The sequence below is a fragment of the Canis lupus genome, chromosome 6, assembly GCF_011100685.1.
Source record: "Canis lupus familiaris isolate Mischka breed German Shepherd chromosome 6, alternate assembly UU_Cfam_GSD_1.0, whole genome shotgun sequence".
Lineage (NCBI taxonomy): Eukaryota > Metazoa > Chordata > Mammalia > Carnivora > Canidae > Canis > Canis lupus.
Window position 1 is genome coordinate 42,426,551 of NC_049227.1, and position 16,571 is coordinate 42,443,121.

General features: G+C 44.5%; 1 protein-coding gene across 1 annotated transcript in view; it reads right to left on the minus strand.

Annotated features, from left to right (window-relative positions):
• Nucleotides 1-15,257, minus strand: part of AHCYL1 (adenosylhomocysteinase like 1) — a 36,583-nt gene extending 21,326 nt beyond the window's left edge. The window contains 1 exon segment of the mRNA XM_038541051.1: nucleotides 15,087-15,257. Coding sequence (XP_038396979.1) covers nucleotides 15,087-15,206 — 120 coding nt within the window. The 5' untranslated portion in view covers nucleotides 15,207-15,257.
• Between the last annotated feature and the right edge of the window lie 1,314 nt (nucleotides 15,258-16,571).

Genomic DNA, 16,571 nt, shown 5'->3' on the forward strand with positions numbered 1-16,571 from the left:
GGAAGGTGGCCACACAGATTGAGTAAATGCCATCTGTATCATTTCTTAGTCTGCCAAGAAGGAACAAGATTGGAGATGTATAAAAACAATTCGCGCTGTGATCTGGAAGTTTAGCTTAAAAATGAAGTTGAAAGCCAATTTACATTTTACAAATTCAAACCCTCTATGCAAGTATTGGCTTGAGTGAATCCCACTTGTTAGAGCAGCATTTGGGAAGCCTATATCCAATTGGGAGGTCAAAGACATGAAAATCCTTGCCAAATAGTTTATGGCAAAAGAACTACATGCAGCTCTGAGTTTAGCTAGGTGTGCTTTCTAAACCCTAGGCTAACACCCAACAAAGTTTACTAAGACAGAAACCGTATATGTTTTTTTAGTTACCATCCACTGCTTCCCATAAAGTATGGGCTCCAGGGAGGAAGAAGACATCAAAACTCAATATTAAATTTTTAAAAATTGACTTTAAAGACCTAATACTAAACAGTAACTATGTAGTAACAGGTATTGTAACCAAATGTAGGTAGGTCAATGGGATCTTTCAGAATCCACTCTGTAGATAGGTGGAATAGTTTCAATTTAAAAAAAAAAAACAAAGTAAAATCACTTTAAAGATCAGCTGCAAGAAAAAAAAAAAAAAGATCAGCTGCAGGTAGCTTTAGTTTCCATAGCTTTTAACAAAACCCAAAATATTAAACTTCTAGGAGACTAGAGACATAATACAAGGACAAGAATCTGACAATCACATAAAAAACTGTAACTGTATTAACTGTATTTTTCATTCTAGAGAGGTAGTATTTGCCATCTCTTCCTGACTTTCTAACTTGAGATGTTTATGTTCAATTTTAGATGAGTCTCAGTATGAAATCATGACCTTAGATAGCCTGTAAAAGAAAGAAGCTGGTTGAAAGGAATTATTGGCTGCAATGCCTTTGGGGCTATTTAAAAATAAAAACTACCTGGGTGCCTGGGTGGTTCAGTTGGTTAAGTGTCTTGATTTTGGCTCTGGTCATGATCTCTGGGTCTTGAGATCAAGCCTTGCATTCATTCTGTGCTGAGCATGGAGCCTGCTTAAGATTCTCTCACTTCCTCCCCTCACCCATGTGCTTTCTCACACTCAAAACAAAACAAAAAACCAAAATACCCAAACTACCTATTGCTCCAGAGGGAATACAGTACAATCCCCTCACTCTATTTCCCAGACAAGAATACAAAAATGTGGTTTTCCTGACCTATAACTTTCCGAACATTTTCTAACGAGTAAAGTGGATAGATGCACAAGGATAAAGATCTCTTGCTTTTACATTGTACTGAAAACCAAAAGTCAAAATCAAATTTGGTATAGGAAGAGTTATTCAGCAATTTTATCAATAAATAACAATGCCAGACATCACTGATCTCAGTATTTTTCAAACTATTTTTAAGTTCTGGTGTACAAACAAGGGAAAACACCTGCCAGCATTACATCAGGACTTTTACTTAAAGCTGATTATAGGGATCCCTGGGTGGTGCAGCGGTTTAGCGCCTGTCTTTGGCCCAGGGCGCGATCCTGGAGACCCGGGATCGAATCCCACATCAGGCTCCCAGTGCATGGAGCCTGCTTCTCCCTCTCCCTGTGTCTCTGCCTCTCTCTCTCTCTCTCTCTCTCTCTGTGACTATCATAAATAAATAAAAATTAAAAAAAAAAAGCTGATTATAAATTTGAAATCTACACTTACTGGTACTGTAAAAACCAAGGTTCTGAATGCCTAGATTTCTATGATATTCTAGTTTAAGCAATCTGCTTCAACATAAGTGGCCTGAAGATATGATTTCCTTACTGAGGATATGTATTTTCAAAAAATTTTATAATCTTTTGAGTGCAGGATTTACTCTGCTCCGAGGAAAGAAACAGGAGTGAGGATTAAGTGACTTGCTGAAGGCAAAATTTGCTAACAATACGGAGTTTTGTTTTTTTTAAAGGAAAATACAAGGGAGAAAAATAATCCCTACAAGTCTAGTACTATTACCCTTCTTTTGGAATAGGCTAGAGGAAACAGTAGCTCTCCCCTTTATTTTCAAGAAGACAGTTACAGAATACTCTCCAATTGCACTGAAGCTTTCTCCGCTTCCAGATGAACACTTGGTGAGGCTCTAGGGAAGAAAAATAATTCTTTTTTCCAAAATCTACTTTGATTTTAGGAGAAGTGAAATGATGAAAAGAAATGTAATATTTTAAAGTTGCCATTTTATTATCTTTGAAGGGTAGGGTTCCTTGGACTTAGAAAGGGTGAGGACAAAGTATAAGAGCCCAAACATTGTGGAAGCAAAAAGCTCCATTCTGGCATATATGTCTACTGTCTTCTGGAGACAGACTGGAGAGGAGAAGAACACACAGGCAATCTAACCCTGACCACTAGGATGAGGGAAATGACCCCAGAATGTCTTGTAGATATCAAAAGTAATTTAGAAGCTCCAACTATGTTTATTTATACAAGAAGGTATTCAATCTGGCACGGTTAAAACCAACCAATAACTTTTTTTTCATCATTTGGGAAACCTGCTGATTATTTTCATAAGAAATGATCATACTTTAAAACGTGCAACAGAGGGTGCTTGGATGGCTCAGTCAGTTAAACTTCTGCCTTCCAGCTCAGGTCATGATCCCAGAGTCCACTACTGTGCATCTGGCTCCCTGGTCAGCGGGGAGTCCGCTTCTCCCTCTACCCTCCCTTCCCCCACCCCCCACTTGTGATCTCTCAGAGTACACACCCTTAAACGGAAAACTCCACTAAGTTCCTTTCTCCTCTATGGTGTGGTACTCAAACAGTATCTACTCCAAGTCACCTTACATCTTACAATATGTCTGAAAGATCTTACAAAGTCACATTTATCCAATACAAAACAAGTTCTCTGACTTTACTACAACGAAGTTCTTATAATGTTATCAATTTTATTGAAGTATTTAAACAACATATGCTGATTGAATTTTGATTCCATATCCACACTAGATATTTATTTAAACTACTCATTTAATGAAGAAAACATTCTAGTTATATGGTTTCTAGGAGAGTTTTTCCAAAAACCGAACAGCAAGTTTTAACTATGTAGCTTATAAGCTGAATAAAATCTTAAAATAAACAGTCCCAGGAAGTGAGGTCTGAAATCCCTTTGATCATTCAAAGGGCTTCTTTAAAAATAGAAAATAAATATAATTGGTGGTGTGATTATATTCCCCTAGATTAGGGAGCTTTGGCTTTAATGCATCACTGAGCAAACAATGAGATGTCCTTGTACTAACATAACAACAGGTTGGAAGGTTTCACAGCAGAACAGTTTTTCCATATGCTGAACAACTGGAGCAGTTACAACGGGAATCATCTAGAGCCTCCAGGCTCCTCTGGGGAGGACTGTGGGCTCTGTTCTTTAATGGACTCTTAGTGTCTAACAGTTTGGCCTAGAAGGCCTGAACTTTTCCAGCAATCCCTCTGTGTGGGTCTGGACCCTTAGATCTCAGGCAGAGAAACAAGAGTTCCTTGTAAAGAACACCCTTAAAGACGTCTTGATCCGTATTTACACTGAAGATCAGATTCCAGGGAGGTAAAGCGAGAAATGGCACAGGACTCTGTGTGCTCACTGTGCTCCAACCTCTAAATCTGACCATGTCACTTCTACATAATTCTGCCAGTGTCCCAAATGAAATCTCATTCATGCTTCTGCAATATATGTTATACATGGTACTAATCCTGAGGCAGGGTTTAGCCATTCAAGTCAAACACCAACTTTTCCAAGGATAGAGACATATTAATATTGGTATACATGAAGCAAAGCCTTATCTGCCTTCCCCTTTTTATCCTGAGTTCTGTTTGATAATAAAGCAATAGTGACAGACCCTTCAAGACTAAAAAGGACTATTCCCCCCCCCCCCCCCACCACCGGTCTGGGTCTCAAATCCACTCCCTTTGGCTTAAGGCTATCTGGCTTGCCAGCTTATCAGCTGTCTGAGTTCTGTCCTTTGTTTCCTCTCATCTCTCTCCAGTCTTCACTCCTTGTCTATTTTCTCAGTCCTTCATCAATTCCTTCTGGAAGGTTGTGTTTTGAAGCCAGAATTTTGCTAAAATGCCCTCTCATGATCTTTATAATTTTATTATCACTTTTAGTCCAGGAATTGATAATATAAATTATGTTAAAGCAATTCTCATCTTCTGACCTGATTTTTAATCTACTGAATCCAAGAAAGCCAGCTAATCAGAAATCAGAGGCGGGAATGGCAACAAAATCAAAATCATTCAAAGAGTGCAGACTCAAGAAACGCTATTGGTGTAGTGGATGCCTAGCAATTCCTTGCAATTGCTTTATTTATTTATTTATTTATTTATTTATTTATTTATTTATTTATAGACATCCTTAAGTTCTTTGCAAGTGGCCTCAGCTATATAGAATAAACTATAATCCAGTGTGGCTAGGAGACAATAGTCCCAAACACCCTAATCATGGCCTGGCTTAATCCCAATCACCACATTCTCAATTCTAGGCAAGCATTCTAGGTTTTTAGCCCGGGGTTCATGGATGGGCTTCAGGCTGCCAACTCCCCTTATAAGTAAATTGTCAAAAATATGTGTGCATGCGTGTTTATTTTTCTGGAAAATGAACACGGGTCTGTAGGGCTCCAAAAACCAAATGGTTAAGAACCACTACACTAGACTTACATGACCCAAAAGTAATGACCTTACAATGTAAACTCCAGAGGATATGGATCTTTGTCTTGTTCACTGATGAATCCTAAGTGCCCAGCACAGGTCCTCAGATACAGTAGTAGAGCTCAACCCTGAGCTGACACAGAGCTGCATGATTTCTGGTCACAGTTTATTCTGAATATTCTGGAAAGAAGAGTAACCATAAGCTATTTCCAGTCCTCTCACATGGACACAAGATTCTTCCTCATGGCCAAAGTCACCCAAGATAAGTAGGAGCTACATTACCATCCCAATATCAGATTTCATAACTATTTTGGCCAGTCTTGCTGATAATCTAAAAGAGTGGTTCCAAATATGGGATCTTTCAAGTTTAAGCTGTTTCAAAAAGCACATACTATCCTATTCCCCCTGCCCCTGTATACCTCAACCCTTCCCCATTCTGATTAAGTAGATCTAGGTTAGGGCCCTGAAATGAATGTTTTGAAAAAGCTCCCTAGGTGACTGATTCCTTCCATTCCTTCCACTCCATGAGAAGTACTCATTGAAGACAATCTAAGCAGAATCTGAAAAGCAAACATAAGCACACTGAGTTTACCAGACTCCTGATAAAGCAACTGAAGGCAACACAGGGAACAAACGGGTTAGACATGTCTTGTTCAGAGATAAAACAAGGCAAAGAAAGTAGAAAATCTGCCCTTTTAATACCAACTCCATCTGTCAGGTACAGCCAATCCATCAAATGGATCTATAGGGTTTAGGAGAACATGACAAAGAGCTTGTCATAGGAAGAGAGACTGTATTTTTATAATGGCTTGGTCCAAAAATCAGTAAAAATTGGCAAGGTGCTCTCATTCCAAACATGCCCAGTGTTTAGCTAATCCCCTCCCTGTGGAGTCAGAAAAGAATGTGCAGAATTCTGAACCCTCTATTCCTCAAATAGGAGGGGGGTTCCTTCTTCTGAATGCAAGGGTTGCAACTAATCTCAACTTTCCACTCCTAATTACCAACTAGGTAGAAGAATGAGATGCCTTCCAACGTGGGTGCTCTACGTCTAATCCTTATGAGTTATAAATATTCTATACCCCACCTCACAAAAGCTATACCTCTGCCAACCTCAGCTCATTTTCAACTGGCAAATAATGACAGAAACCACCCACAGAATGTTTCCCTCTGGGAAATCCTAGGGAAGGGTGCAATAGGGTCAGTGCCTCCAGTGTGCCTTTTCCCTGGACTTACAATACAGCTTATTACATTTAGAACATCATGTTCCCAACCAGCTTGGTCTCTTTTGTGTTATAAACCTGAAGTAAACAGATTCTACAGCAGCTACAAGTCTGTTACCAAGGCCACTGTATTGATCAGTATAATTAACATTCACAATTCATCTAGTCCAGCATGACAAGCCAGCTGGGCTACTCTCTATACAAACTGAACATTGGGAATCTTCATGTCTTGCTTCCTAAGAAGTCTGGTGCTCTGAAGCTGAGCATGCAAAACTCAAGTACTAAACTCGAAGTAGGATACTACCTGGCCACCCACAGGAAACTGAATTAGTTACCAGAACAACTGAACACATCTGCCATCTTTACAAAGTGCCTATTTTCTACTTCCAAAACTACAGAATTCTGAGGGTCTCCCTTTCCCCTGAATCCTGCTTACGTCACATACTTAAGGGAAACAATACACACAGAATCCTCAATGCCAACTAGAGCCTGATTCCTGGTTAGGACAAGCATTGGCCCACTTCCCAGAGGACTGTAACTCTAAAAGAGGTGTATTTCAAAGACAAGGGCATATGAAGCTTTTGAACATGGAGCTCAGCCGTTGGTTCAGAAGTGGCAGCTAGGGCTGCAAAATGAGAAGAATCAGAAGTCTGCCTGGCATTGCAGGGCAGGGCTGTTGTTTATTACTTTTAGGATTCCAACACAAATTCCAAAATGAAACTGTTCAACTCACTGCTGGCCCTCAAATCTCGAATACCATAAGAGTAAGCTTCTGTTCCTTAAATCAAAAGCATGTGTAAACCAGAGTACCACTTTCAACTTAGAACACTGTCACTAATGCTAAGGGTTTAAAACTTGGTGGGACATCACATTACCTTCCCACTACATGTAAGGATACCCCTAACCTGCTAGCCTACTGCCCTGTGGTTCTTGGCTACTGGGCTGAGAAGCTGGAGGCCTTGTGTCTCAACAGTCTTCTCCCTTATCTTCGATTTCTGGCATTATATAGGGATCTATAAAGCTGCTGGAAATTCTTCTCAATTTCTCACCTGCAGTTCTTGGTATTTCCATTATTACCCACATGAGAGGGATCTGAATCAGAAAAACCACCTTCGCCGACTGAAGAGGACAGCGGGCCAAAGCAACCAAGTGAGTCCAACCCACTTTCTCCTAGCGATAACCATCTCCCAATATTTTTACTCAATAAACAATTATTGACAGTACTTATACACCAAGCACTGTATACTATCTGTATGTGTGAGATGTGGTCCTTGCCCTCAATATGCCTGCCTGATCTACAGAAACCAAGTGAAAATTAAGATTCAGATATCAAGTCAGTCCTGAAAAGTTTTGAGAGGTACTACACTGAAATCAAATCTATTTTTGAGAGATACAAGGGAACAAGTTATTTTGTTTAGTTTTGATAGTGTAGCCCGTGAATTCCCTAAACACTCCTGGGAATCAGCTCTGAAGCTTTAGAGGCACCCACAGTTCATTTGAAGGGCAGAGGGCATGAGATAGTACAAGAACCCCCAGAAGCGACTGAAATGCTGGTTTCATATGCCTAAGTTCCTGAGTTGAACCCTCACGGCATTGATAATGAGTCTCTTGGGAAGGTGAGGAGCATCTCACAGAGGGGGATGACAGAGGACACCAACAACCTCAGCTTTGTTTCAAGGACAAACAGCAAGCTGGAAACAATCTCAGCAGTTTCTGGATCTGTAAAGGGAAGAGATACTATGGCATAAAGACCTCCTCTTCTAAATCAGAGTTTTTCGCCCAGGATCCACGGGTGACAGTAAGTACCACAAGTCCTCTGAAAAGTATATGAAAGTTTTTGTGTTCCTGGATTTTCCCAAAGAACTATAATTTTCTTAAGATTTTTAAAGGGATCTGTGACTCAAAAGATTAAGAACCAGCGAGTATCTCAGGAGCCTCCCTCTAACTGGCAAAAGAGAAACCTATTTTAGTTTTCTACCTTCCACACACACTTGTCTACTTACTCCTCTCTTCTAAAATTAGAAACAGAGATGAGGGTGTGCACTTTGAAAATTCAAGGTGGAGAGCTCTTTTCTACATCTCCAAAATAAAGCTAATCGTCACGAGAACCCAAATAAATCTTTCTTAAGACCTTTGAGGAAAGAGGTGGTCAAAAAGGGCAGAGCAGAACCACTGTCCTAGTTATTTTTCTGATAGGTCTCTTTTCTGATTTCAGGATCCTAAGATCATAATGAAAACTAGTCACAGTCCAAAAATTTTAACTTGAGGTCAAGTAGTACTGGCTAGTCCTGGAGAAAGGGAATAAAGTAATTCCCATTATGCCCATGGAAACTTGTGCACCAAAGGTTCACTTTAATAAGTACCATAAGAGTTGGAAACACTTCTTAAAAACAGAACTTCCAAAATCCTGACATTACTCAAACAGTGGTAATGGACAGCTTCATTTGGGAGATAAAAATGCAACATGGTTTACACTCATCTCCTCCAGGCCTTTAACCCTCACTCCGTCAGTCACCAATTCACCATCTAGCTCACAGAGCTGTGCACCACTGCAGATCAGCATATTAGCATTTTCCGTTACCATTTTCTATTCCAATAGCATTTTCCGTGGCACTTCGAGCACACAGCATGCTCAGTGGGATTCCACTGATGGCACTGTACACACACTCTTCAAGAAAGAAGAGAAAAACATACAACAGGGCTTACTCTAGCTGGGCAGTTCTTCAGATTGTAAAGAACTAAGTAAGCCTGAGGCAGGTCCAAGATGAGAAGCATGGAACAGTAAGCAGTCCCAAGCCCCTCCTGTTTAAGCCTCAATCAAGCACACAACGGAGTACGAGGTGTCCATTTTAGCAGTGAACTGGTTTGGGCTGGTCAAGGAGAACATTTTCAGCCCATTAAGCTCTACAGGTTAATCACAGAGGCATGTCAGCTGAGGCCCTGGGACTTCCATGGCAAGAAAGCAGAAGCATGCTGGGCCAGTCCCACATTTGTGTTTCTTCAAAGTCTTTTCCTCGTCTCCACCACGGGATTCCGAGTACAACCTTTTACCAGTAGTTCGTTATACTTTGTGGCCCGTTTGGGTAGTAAATGATTAAGCCCCACTGTACATTACTAAGTAGCACCAATCATTATACTCAGTCTGAGATTAAGGCACTGGGCTGAATCCTTTAGAGAAACTGAACAGAGATAGGAAAAAAATGAAACCAGTCAGAGTATAAACAAAAGCATAGGTGTTCCACCCTAGTTCTGCAATTGCTTCGGAGCAAAGGCCACACATTTCTGCAGCAGAAAATCAGTTAAATGTAATTAGGAGCAGGCTGTTTAGAGCAAAGAGAAACAGTACCTGAGGGAGGGAGCTGGGAGTACACAGGGATGTGATCTGAAGATGATTATGTAAGAAGATAAAATCACACTTCCAAAGGGTCTTTGGACTTGTTTCATGCAATTCAAGGATTCTAGTTTGGGAAGACTCCCAGATGACTGCAGTTTGAGGAAACAAACTCCTGGATTCAGCCTGCCCAGTGTCTGTAAGGAGCCCACCTTTTACAGGTGCCCTGTGTGATGTGGGGGACGGGGGGGGGGGGGGGACACGGGGGGGTCAGGTGGTATACCACATCCCATTTCTATCACAAGCTCTAAGTTCTCCTGTTGTCTGTGTACCTCTTAGAAATCAAATAATTCAGTGTTCAGTAGGTGCAAGCCCTATGTAAAATAACATTTTTCTCAAGGAAAAATTTTTCCCTGTTGAAAAAGCATTCCAATAGAATCATCTTTGTTTTGGCTCTTTAAGATTATTTCAAAACTCCATATGACCCATGGTACTATTCAGAGTTTACAGAAGCAGTCACTGAATAGCATGCTGGGATAACAGGTCTAAAGCAGAACTGTACCAGGCAAATGAGAAATATGGTCACTCTGGTTATAAAGGAACCAAAGCGTTAAGCAAATTTAGTAAGTTTACTAAATGCTAATCCCCTCAACAATCCTGTAGTACTACCATTATTCCTCATTTTATAGACAAGAAAATGGAGGCTGCAGGGGTTAAGTCACTTGTCCAGAGTCACACAGTTATGAGATGGTAGGGACTGAAGGTAAACCTGATTCCAAAAATCAAGCGCTTAACGTACATTGTACTTCTCCCTCGGTTTTAGGAACAAAAAGGGGGAAGTTAAAGAGACCTTACATAACAGCCAAGCAACAGTGGGATAGCAAGAGAACTACCTGAATGAGTAACAGAAAAGGTGAACATAACGCTATGTGAAGTTTTAACTGCTTGTCATATGCAGGACACTGACACCGTTGACAAAGGTCAGAAGGAAAATTTGTGAATCTGTTTTCACTTTGGATTCTTAGATTTCAGGCTGAATAAACTCTGGTCCATGCAAATGTGTTGTTCTTCGTATCTGATGAGGATGCTCTGACCCACCTCAACACAATGTGTTTGGAATTATTCTACTCAGTATAATAAAGGTAGCCCTTCTTTATAAAATTTTAATGTTCAAATTCCCAAACTTGAGAAACTGGTAAGTAGAAATGATTCTCCTTTACAGGCCAGTTCCTTTATTTTATTTTATTTTTTTATGATAGTCACACAGAGAGAGAGCGAGAGAGAGAGAGAGAGAGAGAGGCAGAGACATAGGCAGAGGGAGAAGCAGGCTCCATGCACCGGGAGCCCGACGTGGGATTCGATCCCGGGTCTCCAGGATCGCGCCCTGGGCCAAAGGCAGGCGCTAAACCGCTGCGCCACCCAGGGATCCCCAGGCCAGTTCTTTTAAATAAAGGCCCCAAGAAGGCATTAAAGTGCTTGTTTACAGATCATAAGTACTTGAGACTGCAGTATATTTATGAAGAGTCATAGGCAACTAGAAAGCTACATGATTCTATGTATCAAAATACCTTCATAAATAACTTTACAGGAATACACCAGGTAACACACATTGGATCCAAATGGATACCCTCCTGATAAAAGATACATAAGTGTAATCTTGCCAGCAAGAGATCTAGGAAACCAACAGATTCCTCTCTGTTAAAAGAAAATCATCTAAAGTAAGTTAGAACAAAGTAATATGGAAACTAATGTCTGATTAAACAAATCAAATAAGAAAAAGAGATAATCACTATCTGTGGAGAAATCCAAACAAGACCTTCTTATGCCTCTGACTTGTTTGAAGACTGATACTAAAATAGTAGTTGCTCTAAAGAGAATCAAGAGATGCTTATGATGTAGAGAAGATAGCAAATATCCACCTATCAAACCTTTTCTCGGTGTATCTAAGAAGTACTGGTGCAAATTCTGTAAAACTGCACCAAGAATCAGCCATAACATAGCCCCGATGAGAAGAGGAGCATCCTATCCTGCATTTCTTTCACCCAACAGGTTAGCAGCTAAAGAGTACTCACTAGGGCTCTACTTGGTGTCCTAAGTCCTAGCAAACGCTTTTGATATGCCTTATTCAAATAAAGAATATCTTACAAGCAAAAGTAGTTGTTTTGTGTCTTCCCTTTTCCTCTACTGTGCTGGTGGTAAAAGTCTACAGAGATCTTAGTGGTTCAATGCCTAACGTATCACTCTGGAAAGTCCGTCCAGTCCCAGTCTCCCCCCAATAAATGTTCAGAAGTACAGACAATAGCAAATGCTCTGATAGGCCTACCAGAGAAATAAGTCTATCTTAGGGAAGTTTCATCAACAAGCTGAAGATATGGGTTTACGCTTAGGAAAAAAACAAAAACAAAACCTTGATACAATGTCAATTTCCAAAGACCCAAAGACAGCTATCATCCTTGCAACACAAAGTAGCAGAAAGAAGGATAAATACCCAGTGATTATGGGGAACTAGCAGACTTATTTGGGTTAACTGGTAGCTGCCAACATCAAACAAAGATCCTCCTTAGTTGTGGCACAATGTACACTCCCTTACAACTAAGGGACGCCTTTCCTCATCCAAATTTTCCTGGCAATACAATCTGAAATCAACAGTAACAGTTGTGAACAAGCCTCACCATGGGACTCATACTATAGCTGTTAATACTGTCCCATGAAAATTTCCTTTAGAACTTTGTGACAGCCAAGGCTGTCTTCCCAAGGAAATGGTATGTATTATCTCCTATGTCTGCTAATGTGATGATTCCCTTTATCCTCTGGCTCCTAGTAAGCTTGGAGCTGCACGTGATGATCAGCCTCATCAACTGTTTTAGTCCTCAGGGTTAATAATATTTTTTCCTTTCCTTCTATAGTTTTGACTTTCTACCTATATGTGTCTTGTGTTATAAGCCATCTCAAATACTCACTAAAAAGAGAGAGTTAAAGTATACTAATAGACTTCCTCAAAACCACTTTTGCAATCTTAGCTCCTCACAAGCGCTTATCTCCACCTGTCCCAAATAAAAAGCACTTATTTGGTAGATGAGGAAACTGAACCTCATTTGCTTAAGGTGGTACCCATTTAGTTGAGTTCTTGACAGACAGATCAAGCCTTGAATCAAACCAACAAGTCCTGTTAACTTCACGGTACTGTGGCAGACCCTGGGGCATACAAAACTAAGTTATGATTATGGCTGAAGAACCTTAACCTATGCTTTTAATTGATGGACATGAACTCTTCCCCGAAGTGAATAAAATTTCACCAGTTACACTGGAATCTGATCTAAAGACTATCAAGGTCACCCTAGAGTAACCTATAGCCTGACTGGCACCTCACTTCCTGAGAGGCCTCAGGGCTTGGAGTGATCTAAGGATTACTTGGTCTAGAGCCAGGCTGGAATCCTCGCAGGTTAAGGACGGCACCTTTTGAAGAGCCCTTTTACACCATCCAGTAAAGCCAAGCTACATTTTTTCTCTTTTCTCATGCTTTCTCACATTATCCACACATGGCAGAGGTACATAAGTGACTTAAGTCATAATGTCCAATTCACTTGTTCTGAAAAAACAGGTCACCTAGAACTGGCTATGTGACCTTGACTAGTCCTCAGTCAACTCATTAAATAAATGCCTTTTACCATCACTGGGGAAAAAAAGTAATTAGTCATCATAAATCACTTTAATACAAAGTGCTATGTAAATACTAAACAACAGAGCTAAGAGCAAGATTAGAGAGAAACAAGGGGGTAGGTACACTGACCAACAAATGGAAACTTAGGACAGTCTTCCCACAATCCTGGCAGAAGATGCTCATTTCAGCTAACGGAATGAGTCTTTAAAATCATCTTTATTTGGTTTGACAATAATACACATAACAATATTCCTCCTAGGAAGAATAGGGGAGAAGGAATATTTATTCCTGGTAGGTTGTCCTATGGACATCTCAATTACTAGTTAGCCAGGAGGACAATTAATATTTAAATATCTACTAGAGGGATCCCTGGGTGGCGCAGCGGTTTGGCGCCTGCCTTTGGCCCAGAGCGCGATCCTGAAGACCCGGGATCGAGTCCCACGTAGGACTCCTGGTGCATGGAGCCTACTTCTCCCTCTGCCTGTGTCTCTGCCTCTCTCTCTGCGTGACTATCATAAATAAATAAAAATTTAAAATAAATAAATAAATAAATAATCTACTAGATCCTAGATGTAGAGCTAGGCACGATACATACACTGGTTAACAAGAGTACCTGCCTTTATTCAGTTTACAATCTACAATACAAACTGTCTTGGCAATTGCAACAGCATGGGATAAAATTAAGGCAAATAAGAATAAAGGCGCTTAATACCTGAAGCAACTAGACAAAGAGGACAGTCTAATGGGGAGAGGAAGAGTTCAGGGAATTAGGATACCAGGGCTTTTCCCTAACTCCTCATAGGTTATTATCCTTAAGCATTCTTAGAAAAGCTGTGTCTCCAAATAGTGCAGATTACAGGTACTGTCCCAACAAAGCAGTCAGCTGAACCGAGAGCACTCAAATCAGACACCACAGAATCAGAAGATCTTCTACTACCTTTTTAATGCATTCTATTGATAAGCTTCTTAATTTTGTGGGAAAGCGGAGCTACAGCACACAACAGCGACCTGTCTTTTCAATCCTTCATTTGATTTCTGGAGTGGTAGATTATCCTCCTTTAAAAACAAAGTCATCGCTCCCAGGATGACAGCTTAACGAATTCAGGTCTCAGGAACCTCAAGGACCGTAACTCTTCCCGCAAACCTCGCTTTACTTAGCTTACACAAGCGCTGCATCCCATCAAACACTGCAGGCAGAGACAGCCTCGAACGAAACACTGTCTTTACAGGAGGGAAATATTTATCCAGCTCCTCACTGGTTCAGAAAGGTCACCTCTTTGCAAAGGTTCTCGGGTCCACTGTTCCCTGGGTGCCAGGTATGTGGAAAGTCAAGATGTGGTTGGCAGCCAATGCTCACAAAGCACTTGGGACCCCAATTCCACCAGAAAGCTAGGTAAGACTAAAAGGTCGTTACTTAATCTTTCACGACAAGAGAATCAGAAGGGTGTCCTTTGAGCTCAACTCGCAGCACAATAGCCTAAAGTTGTTCTGCCTCAGTTAAGTGCAGTCAAGAATGAGCAATCGTTCCTTGCCACCCACCCTCCAACCCACCCGGGCTCCTTTCTCAAGGGATGCCTAAGGGATCTATTCACATGACTACAATCAACCTGTATTCATGGCGGTGCCTGCTGTCACCAACCTCCAAACGTTAGTATCTCACATATGCCGAAGCAACTGGATGACCCTGGAAGGTGAAAATCATACTTTCAAGTCCACACTGCCCTCGCTGCTTTCGCCTGCGTGAAACAGCTGGCTTCAGGTCTTTTCCCTCTTGCCTCCAAGCTGAGCACGCAGCTGCCGGGTAAGCCGGCCCGGGTCCCAAACATCTGCCCACAGCAGCCCCGCCAGCCTTACCCCGCTCACCTGGGGGTCTGCACGGCGCCTTCCCGGGGGCAGGTCACGAGGTCCGCCGAGTCGGCCCCCCGCCCCCGCCTGGCCCTTCATCCGGGAAAAGTCAGCCGCAGATTGAAGGCCCGGCCCTTTCGGGTTTCATAAAGATCCCGGAGGAGCAGGGCCGAGGGACAAAGGAAAGTGGGGCCAGCGGCGGCCTCTGCGGCTCGGGGCGGCCCGGGGCACTGCCCTCCGCATCCCCCCCCCCCCGCCCGAGGCCCCGCGCCGCCTGCAGCCCGGCCCGCGCCCGCTCGCCCCCCCGCGCGAGGCCCCGGCCCAGGCCCCCGCCGCCACCGGGGCCCCCGCACCTTCTTGGGCGCCTTGGTGACGGTGGCCATGAAAGAGTACTTCTCGGCGTCCTCAATCTCCTTGGCCTGCTTCAGCTCCTCCCCGACCCCGGGCAGCGGCATCGCGTCAGGCATCGACATCCCCCGGCCGGCCCGGCCCGCGCGGCCCCGCCGCCCCCGCCTCGTCCCCGCGCGGCGCCCGCCCGCCGCCCGCCTCGTCCCCGCGCGGCGCCCTCCGACGCGCGCCCGCCCCCTCCCGCCGGCCCGCGCCCAGCCGCGGCCGAGCCTACGCTGCGGCGGCCGGGGTCTCGCCCGCTCGGCAGTCGGCACCGGCCGCTCAGCGACGGCGGCGGCAGGAGCGCCCGGGGCTGCAGCGCCGAGCTCCGGCCGGCCCGCGCCGCCACCTCCGCCGCACGCCGACACGCACGCAAAGTAAGGGTAGAGGGCGGTGACGCCACGTCAAGTACTGGCAGCCCGAGCGGGGCGGGGCCGCGGCGTCCCGTCCTGACGTCACCACGCCGGACCGGCGGCAGAAGCCCCGCCTTCTTCCTCCTGCCCCGCAGGTTCCCAGAGTGAAGCGGGACGTTTCCGCCGCCAGGTGGCGGCATCCGCCCTGTGAGCGGCGCGTGGTTCCGGGCCAGGAGGCCTGGGGACTTGAGCGGGGGCAGTTGGGGCTGCGGGTCCCCGCTCGGCCGGAGAGGGGCGAGGGCGGGCTGCTGGGGAGCCCGGAGCCCCCCGCGACACGTTCTGCAGCCGCGCCAGGGAGTGCGGGGGCCGAGCCGCCGAGCCGCCGAGCCGCCGCCCCTCCCCCCGCGCGCCGCGGGGCCCGCCGCAGCCCTCGGCCTTCCCACGACCTTGCGGGAGCCGCCAGCCGCCAGCCGCCAGCCGCCTGCCGCCTGCCGGGGAAGGCCCGCCCGGGGACGTCGTCGGGCCGGCGGGGGCCGCGAGGGTCCGGCCCGCCAGGGCGCCCTTGCGTGGCTCCTCTGCGGGGCGGTGGCCGCAGCTCGTCCCGGGGCCGGGCGACCCCACCTGGAGCCTGCTGTCAGCCCGGGTAGCGAGTCCTTTGAGGCGTAAGCGGCCTTGGCTGAGTGCCCACGTCCTGTGTCCTGTGGAAAGTCCAGGGCCCTCCCCAAGAGTTCTGTGACTTACGGGGGGACCTAGATCTCCGTGGTCGCCCCTGGCTCTAGTTTTCTGCCTCATCTGAGGTCTTATTCACCATCCCGCTGGTGTGGCCATTTTTCAGTTCCTGCTGTCAATTCGGATATGGAACACAGCCCTGTCTGCTTTCAGCTCCCACCCCTATTCCAAAACAACTGCAAAAATAATGCCGTAACATGTAGCAGAACTTTTAATGAAGGTTTGTGGGCCACAGGGGAGAGATTACATCACACGGCAAACAATTTAAAGTCACATTTCTGAAATGTTCTGAGAAGTGATTTTGGCTACCCTGTCACCTGGGGTTTCTCCCTGGCCACACCACCGCACTAAGCTCCGCGAGCCCACTGC